Below are 8,907 nucleotides of genomic sequence, written 5' to 3' on the forward strand. Positions count from 1 at the left end.
CGAGCTGCAATGGCATCAGGCAGGAAGTCGGCACCGAATTCGAGGAGACTGCGGAGTGGCGGACTAGCGACAATTGCGAAAGAAGGATGTCGACGCTGCGGAGGGGGATCCAACGAAGATTTCCGCACCGCAGGAGTCCAAGGCGAACGCGATTCCCGCTGGCGGCCGGCGCACCGCAGCCTCTCCTCCTTCACTCCGCCAACAATTAACTAGCGAACTTGCGACGGACCGACTAGCAACGAGGGAGCACCACGCTCACCACCAAGACGTGATGGAGCTGCGCGAAGGACGAAATTGCGATTTAGCGTCAAGTTCTGCGCCACGATACTATTAAAGGTGCGCGTCGAGTTGCGCAATCGATGAAATCGATGACGGGTCGATCATTGCGTATTCTTGTGGGTATGACGTCACGTACGGGATAGCGTATCGAGATCCGTGTTGCGGGAGGTCGTACGTTTTGAAACCACTCTAGTTCTGGCGGTCGTGCTAGATAGTCAGGTTTTGGGAGTTTCGCGAAGTAATGGAGCTGTCGAAAAATCGCAAAAGGGATGGAGAGTGTGTTGCGAGGATGTAGATGGTATGCACTGCTTATTTATATCCTTGCAATTGAATTTCGAGAATAATTGCTACTAGGCTTGCCGAATAACGGATAGCCATTTTGGATTTGCGTTGTAGAAAAGTACTCGAATTTCTTTTGCCGAATCTTTTGCTTGGTGACCGTAGCCTGAGTTGCGCGTGACAAAATAGAGCCAATTTTGAGTAAAGAATGTTGAGTAGAGTCACGGGTTCTAGTTGCGTTCTTCTCGTTTTTCAAATTACGTACAGCCGAATTCCGCTGTACCTACCAGGTTCAGCCGCGTTGTCGGGGTTTCTCAGTGTCGCCTCTCGAGTAAATCGCGAAGTGCCGAATTGGAATGCTTGAATTAGCGAATAACGTTTTCGAGGATTTCGAGAAGGTTTCATTTCGGATGCGTTGCGATAGCGTTTAGTTAAGGTTACATTTAGTAGCGCTTGCGCTTAGTTCAGTACCCGTTTATTTAAGATAGTGTTTAGTTGAGTTGAGTTGAGTTGAGGTTGCGTATAGTTGAGATTGCGGTTGCGTTGCGTAGCGGTTGAGACGAGAAGTTCGTGTCATTGAGTTTTAGTTTCATCTGAAATATGTTGGCGTTTAAGAATCTGTTTAGTTGAAATAAGTAGGAAATGAGATTTAATTTAATTTAAGTTGTGAAGTTTAGATTTAAGGCAGCTCACGATAGCGTCGAAGCTCCGAGTCGGGTGAGGTCTCCGGTGGGATTGAGGACGCCGTCTATTCGGTAGCCCGGCGGCGCACCTTTGAGAAAGTAGTTCTAGTTTCGGTTTGGAGAAATTATTACTATAGCGGAAAAATTTCGATGTTGCGAATTGAGAGTGGCGTATCGAAGTTTTGTAAATGTTGAGTTAGATTTCAGTTAGCAAGCTGCGAGTTAGTAGAGTAAGTAATAGCGTAGGTCACGTATAATTGTCGGTTTTTTTTATTGGATCGCGAAGAGCGAATTTTGAATTATGAACTTTTTGTTTGTTTTTGCATCACCACTATTGTGAAATATGTTATTCTATTTTACTTCTTTTGTTAAATAGCGTGTGCTTTTCGAGTGTCTCTCTCTTTCTCCAAAATTACCCCTCCCCTCTCCACGGTACTGAGTTACCGAGCATATTCCCGAAGTATAGCGCATTAACAATTTCGAGGCGTGTTAATCACGCCAGGCGCCTAACGGTATTTCGCGATATTTTATTTAAGATCCAGTTTACATCGCGGGCTGCCAAAATATTGTGCCCGCCGTAAGTTCTCGGTCATTTTCAACGAGTGACCGAGGTACGGGAAAAATCGGCGTCGCAGTTCATTGAAATCGAGTTTGTTTCGCACTCGGCCGACTATGGCGCTGTAGGTTTCTCTGTGTTGCCAACGTAACTGTCTAGTGTAAAAAATTAGCCGTCTCAGATTCATTGTCCCCAAGTGTGCATCATTCACTTTGATGTAACAAGCCATCTTATTAAACATATATTGAATTGTACTTTCTTACCAGCAGACTAAATCTATCTCAATTTTAATGTAGTTGGTAAGTATGCGTATTTTCTATCATGTGTGCTTTGTACAGGCTACAAGGTTGGGAGGCGGGAAATATTCCTTCACCAAGCCTTACGCGTTGGATAGCGCAACGAGCACCATACTCATTGCAGCGTTTGATAAATCGCAAGTGAGAAAAGCTGTCGATAACCTGATAGCAACTAATCCGATCTACAGCTTGGTGGCGGACATAATGACCAAGGGTCTACGCACGACGTAATACTAAGGAAGCCGAACTCAGCCGAGATCGAGTTCAAAAGTTGGCTCATTATATTGCATGAAAAAGGCCAAGTCCGCAGAACGGAATAGCTACATGCTCGCGCATGCGTTGTTCGCAGTATAGCCGTAATTTAGGGTGGTCCTTATTTGAAGTGTTGACGAATTTCGACAACTGCGCCCCCTATAGACGAACGAAATAAATTTAAAAAAATGTGTGCGAAAACGGAGCGCTGTAGTCCAATTAGAAGACGTGCCTCTAAGCTTGTTTTGTTTCTCATTTGAATAACATGGGATTTTCAGACTACTTCAGTCATAATGTTTTTAAGTTTTCCCCAAGCACGCAAAAAATTTTTTTTTCACATAAATCTGTCATTCATGGGTACAACTACGCGTATATTTTTCCACAAGTCGTTATCACAACCTTTACGCCCCCCATCCCCCTGATATTATACACGGCGGCAAATTGATAAACGTGAATACCTGTTTTTAGCCGCTTGGTGCTTGACAGTATTTCACCAATTGAAAGGCAGTCTTATTCACGTCATAAGTTTGTGAAAAAAAGTAGTTGTACATGTGGGAAAAAATATGCATTTCAATTAGTGTATCTCAAAACACATCGTTTACACTTCATACTTTTTTAAAAAATAACAATTAAAATTAGAATGTTTTGATCACCGTCTGTTTTTTTGGATCGGGAAAGCTTTTACGATATTCCGAGACTATCTGAAGAATATACTGCTTTTGATCTTCGTCCCGTGTGAGAATATTGTTATGTACAACGCATGCGCGAGCATATAGCTATTCCGTTCTGCGGACTTGTCCTTTTTCATGCGGTAAAATCAGCCAACTTTTACATGCGGGGTTCGGTCTCCTTAGTATTACAAAATGGGTTTACGTGCTCACTCTTGAGGGCACAGATTTTACTAGGGTTACATGAATCCATCAAGACAGTCGTAAATTGTCACCTAGTCGACTGTAAGATAAACGTCTGTCCAGTGCTTGCCAATACATTTAGAAACATGCCAACCCTTCGTGAAATTTCGCCGTGTGCCAAGGGCTCCAAGTACATTGAGAAACCGCTACGTCCGATAAGCGTCAATCGAGAAAATTTGATAACGCCTCCAGAATTCGACAACCTGTTATGGAACGTTTCGAATGGCCGTGGTAAAGGATACTGTGCGAGATGTCGAGCACCTACGGCACACGTTATTACTGCTATGGGTAAGGTTTCATTTAAATATGTTCGTGCTCTTTTTTATATTATAAAATATCACTGTTCGATTTTTCAATATCCATTTTTCTTTATGCATATGTTTTCTATTTTTTCATGGTTTTTCTTTCTTCTTTCTTTGTTTATCAAGTTTATTCCTAATAAAGCGTCTAACTGTTGACTTCGCTGAACATCTTGTATTTGTAAGATCATGAAAGAGTCGTAGTTATGATTGTAAAACAGCAATGCAATCAAAAAGTGCCTTCATATATGGATTCCAGGTAACAATTCATTATGTTGACATGAATGTGATGTTCACACCGTGATGTTCCTAATTCATTTTCGTGTGAACGTAACCTCTATGTAATAAGAACGAAACTGATGTATCTAAGATGTTGCCACTCCATAACGACACTTGTTACAGCCATGCAAACGTGTTACATATAATATATGCGACGATGAATCTGTGATAATGCTTTGTATAGAAATGATGTAAGTAACACGGAGCTTTATGCACAGAACGTATATGCAGCGGCGTAACAAATATTATACAGATTCGAGGACGCAATTGCACTGTTATCAGCATTATATCTGTCAGCCATAACCGAAATTCGGCGCATCCATATCTCGACGCAGCTATTGTTGTGCCATCTCTAAAAGTAATAGCACTGAGACATGACCTATGTTTGGAAATTGTGCCGAGGAAAATCTGGGGAAGGGTGAATTAGTTCGGAGAGATGCGCTCAAAGAACACGAAACCTTACTTGTAGGCAGGCTGACTAGAGTTTTAGTCAGTGTAGAAGATTTTCCGGAAAGCAACGAAGATGTGAAACGCAGACGAGGCGTATTGATTCCGCGGAAGATGGCCGAAGAGCTGACCGCTCACAGCGCGTTGCCGCGTGTTTCATACGCTATCGAGGATTGTCGATTGCGCGGAAGATAACCGAAGAGCTGACCACTCAGAGCGCGTTGCCGCGTGTTTTACACACTATCGAGGATTGTCGATTGCGCGGAAGATAACCGAAGAGCTGACCGCTCAGAAGAAAGTCGAACGAAAGAAGAAGTTACCGATTCGAAGCCGAACAGAAAATTGACACGAGTTCACGCGAATATTCAAGCGGTCGTAAGGTGCTTTAATATCGGGTGGAAACCGTTGCTCGAGTAATACCAAAGCAGAGAACAAATCGCAGGAGGAAAACAGACCGAGAGGCTCGAAGGCTATTCGACGAATGAAATGGCAAGGGCGACACAGGCAGGAACAATAGAGGGAAAAAAGGAGGGGGGAGAAGCGGCCGGCGAGTCTGGTCGAACGTCCGAGTTGACGAGCGATCAAGCACGCCGATTAAATTCCCCCTATCCGCGTTAATTTTACTTGAGACTTTCCTGAACAACCTATGTTCGCGTAATTGAAACGTGTTCCGAGTTTTACGGCATTTACATTCTGCGTATCATTATCGCAGTACCCTCAAAAGCTACAGCACGGTAACATAAACTATGATGTATAAGTGAAAAGTATCCTGGCGGCATCAAGTTGATATGAGTGTCATGCGTTTTACCAGTGATTTTAGTTGTACATTTCAGTGATATACCTGCATCCATCATAACCTCTTACACATAATACAGTTTAAACGTATTAAATCAGGGGAGTCAACTTTATTAAATTTCATTCAAGGTTAGACAACGGTAAAATGAGTGAATCGGTATGAAAACGCAAAATCTACAGAATTTTCACTCACCTAGGAGTTTTAAAGTTTCGAAACTATCAAACAGTTATAAAACAATCAGCTATTGAAAACTCTAAGTAACTTTCAAGTATAAGCTGAAGAAGAGATTTTGAGTTGGATGTTCTTCAGTCAACCTTTGTACAGCATAGAATTTTTCAAAGTCCAAATAACTGCTCCACGCTGTTAGTTTATTGTCAGATTTTCCACATTATTATCGATAGCTCAATAGCTGGGAACAATATTCGGTACAACGATTAGAACTAATTAGTAGTGGGCTCGAAACTGAAAGTTCATGTTTCACATTCAATTCACTTGTTTCACCATTTTTAGCGTGAAGTCATCTAGACACCGTCTATTGACCAAACCAATTATTGTTTGTATTTTTTCAAATCAAGAGTTAGTTTCCACTGCAAAAACCTTCGCCCATATTATATGGGGTGCGCGCTCACTTTCTTCTTTAGATTATACAATGGCTCAATCTGAACAACCTCTCATTATTCTAACAGCCGTATTGTCCATGCAAATTATATTCTATTTTTCAGCACAGGACAATATCACAAAATGCCCAAGATGCTAAAAGAGATTTGTTCTCTTTCGTGAAGGCAGCGACGACGATTGATCCTAAAAGAAATCAACAAATTAAAAAATGTACTGAAAGAAGTAAAATCAAATCCTGAAAGTGGAAGATCTGAAAATAATTTGTCGAACAATATCTCAGAAAACACAAATTTCAATCTCATAACTTTTGAGGCAGAATGTTCACAAAACAATTTTCAAGCGACAGAACAAACTAGTCCAGATAGAACAGAGGCCTTTAATGCTGAGCCCGATGAAAGTAACAGTAGTAGTTGTTCGACAATGTGTGCTGAAGATTGTGAGGAGCCTCTAAACGAAAATAATCCTGGTATACATAATAAACTTCAAGACTAGGCCATTAAATCATCTATTAGTCAAAATCACCTGACTGATTTGTTGAAGATTTTGCGAAAATATGGGCATGATTTGCCATGTGATGCCAGGACCTTTTTAAAAACACCTAAGCATTTAAAAATAACAAGCATGCCACCAGGTAATTATTATCATTTTGGTTTAGCCAACGCTTTAACCAAATCTGTTCTCAAGTATTACATGCCTGAAGATTTTCCATCGGAAATCAAATTCGATATTAACGTTGATGGACCACCGCTGACCAAAAGTTCCGGAAGCCAATTTTGGCCAATTTTAACAGCAGTTGAGGCACCTTTTCACACTGAACCTTGTATCGTGGGCATATACCATGGAAATGAGAAGCCTTTGGATTCCAATGACCTTTTGCAATATTTTGTGGAGGATGCTCTAAAAGTCTGTGGATCGGGCATAGATATACAAGGCCATAAAATATCATGTGGAATTGGTGTCTTCATATGTGATGCACCGGCAAAAGCCTACATCACTGATACAAAGGGACATAATGCATACTTTGGGTGTAGCAAATGTATGCGAGAAGGTGAATTCAAGGTGAACCGGCTGACATACCCTGAAACTGGTGCTACTTTGAGGACAGATTTAAAAATACGAATGGTTAGCCAGTTCCCATTGGATTATCTACATCTCATATGCCTCGGTATTATGAAAAAGTTGCTTCAGTTTAGGGTAAAAGGAAAGAAAAATGTTCGTATGACTAATTCACAACTGAAGTTAGCCACTGCTCACTTAATGTCATTAGTTACATCAATACCCAAAGAATTTGCAAGAAAGCCAAGACCATTAAAACAGGTTAATCGGTACAAAGCACCAAAGCCAAGATAACTTTTACTGTATGCTGGCCCGATAAGTTTTAAAGAAACACTGAATAAAGACAAATATTATCATTTTCTTAGCCTCAGTGTGGCTGTACGGATTTTATCTAGCGCAGAATATTCTTTGACACTGATAGATTATGCACGGAGCTTGTTGTTTTATTTTGTGACAAATTATTCACGGTTGTATGGTGCAGAACATGTATCTTATAATGTTCATAACCTAGTTCATATAAGTGATGATGTGCAGTCTTTAAGCCCGCTTGACAGATACAATGCTTTTAAATATGAAAACTTTATGCAAAAAATTAAGAAGAAAGTTAAGACATCGAACAAACCTCTACAACAATATATCAACAGGGCCCACAAAGAAAGTAATCTGAAAATGGAATATGAGCGAAGAGACTATCCAATAATACAATTCACCAGCGCCGGAGAAGATAGTGCTGGTAGACGATTAATAAAATCTGTGAAGTATGAAAACTTCTTCTTGGATGAAAAACAAAGTAATAACTGTATTTTGCCATGTGATAACAACGTTGTACTTGTAAAGAGTATTTTTTTGAAAAAGGGGAAAATATATATGTATGGAAAAAAATATTTGGATTGCAAATTGTTGTTTGATAAGCCCTGCTACTCTTCCGAAGTCGGTATAAATAAATTGAACGAAAAATCATACGAATTCGTTGTCCTCGAAGCTAGAGATATTAAATCAAAGTGTTTGAAATTGCCCATGAACGAGCGGGAAAGTGCGATATTCCCATCGGTTCACGAGGTTTGAATTTCTCCGATGTCAACATTGACGCGCGCGCCCATGCTCGCGCCAAGCCACGCTCGCTGATCATTGCAACTACGCTTCTCTCAGAACGACTGCCGTCCACGTGCACGGACCTTACTACGCGGTTTGCAAGGTATGTAATACTTAATTTATCTATTTCATTTGAATCTTTGTGTTTAGCAGGTTTCCAGGTAAAATTGACTAAATTCGTTATTATATTTTCACTTCTACTTCTACTATTCAATACCTACATATCAAATACGTATACGTTTTCATAACCTAATGCAACCTTGCAACTGCTTGATTACCTCTAGTCTCCATGTGCTTGATCATAGAATTAATACTCCACATACTTAGAGAGACTCGATAAAAAATTGAAGAAATTCCGGACACGTGCTAAATTTTATCAATATTGTGTGTTATTTTCGTATAAATAGAAATCGCGTTAGTTTCGTGAGTCATGTCTAACGATAAAGCTAGAACTAGCGGTCAGGGTTGGATACTGTTCGTGCTAAATTTCTTCCAAATGGGACGACAGGGTACTGATTTGCATCTATAGTGCTATAAAAGTATAATCTTTCTGTGATATTTATTATTTTTTTCGAGTTTTTGGCGTTATTGTCACATTTTTATCGACGACAGCACGTTTGGCTGCTAGCTTCCGCCTCATCGCGTGTATAACGATCCAATTGCATAGTTGAAGAGGTATCGTAATTTACACAATATATTGTTCATTCAATGTACCTAATTAATTGGTAACTTGATTCTTCTATCATCACCCTGACTTCTATTGATCATTATTAGGATATAACATATTGACTGACGGAAGTTATCATTGATAATTACACCTTATATTTTTGTTACCCAGTCATTTCATCTGAAAATGAGTTTCCCGTACGCTGTCGTAACTTTCCTGGACGAAACTGATTTTACCGACGAGGATGATGCCGTGACGTCAGGAGTCCCCAGTACGTGGCTTACGCCTGAAAAAACGCATTGTTGGTGGCCAAAAACAACAGACATTAAAACATATATCACCAAACGAAAACCTCCAGTAGAAGGCCGGAGATGAAGCCTCTGTAATGTCAAATTTA

General features: G+C 40.4%; 1 protein-coding gene across 1 annotated transcript; it reads left to right on the forward strand.

Moving 5' to 3' along the window:
* The first annotated feature begins 6,316 nt into the window (after positions 1-6,316).
* LOC107226491 lies at positions 6,317-7,045 on the forward strand. The gene has a single exon (XM_015667317.2). The coding sequence runs from the start codon at positions 6,317-6,319 to the stop codon at positions 7,043-7,045; it is 729 nt and encodes a 242-aa protein (XP_015522803.2).
* Positions 7,046-8,907: the final 1,862 nt, after the last annotated feature.

This window comes from Neodiprion lecontei, chromosome 5 (genome assembly GCF_021901455.1).
Source record: "Neodiprion lecontei isolate iyNeoLeco1 chromosome 5, iyNeoLeco1.1, whole genome shotgun sequence".
Lineage (NCBI taxonomy): Eukaryota > Metazoa > Arthropoda > Insecta > Hymenoptera > Diprionidae > Neodiprion > Neodiprion lecontei.

Coding starts and splice junctions, on each gene's coding strand:
- LOC107226491 (XM_015667317.2), top strand. CDS start 6,317: ATGCCACCAGGTAATTATTATCATTTTGGTTTAGCCAACGCTTTAACC.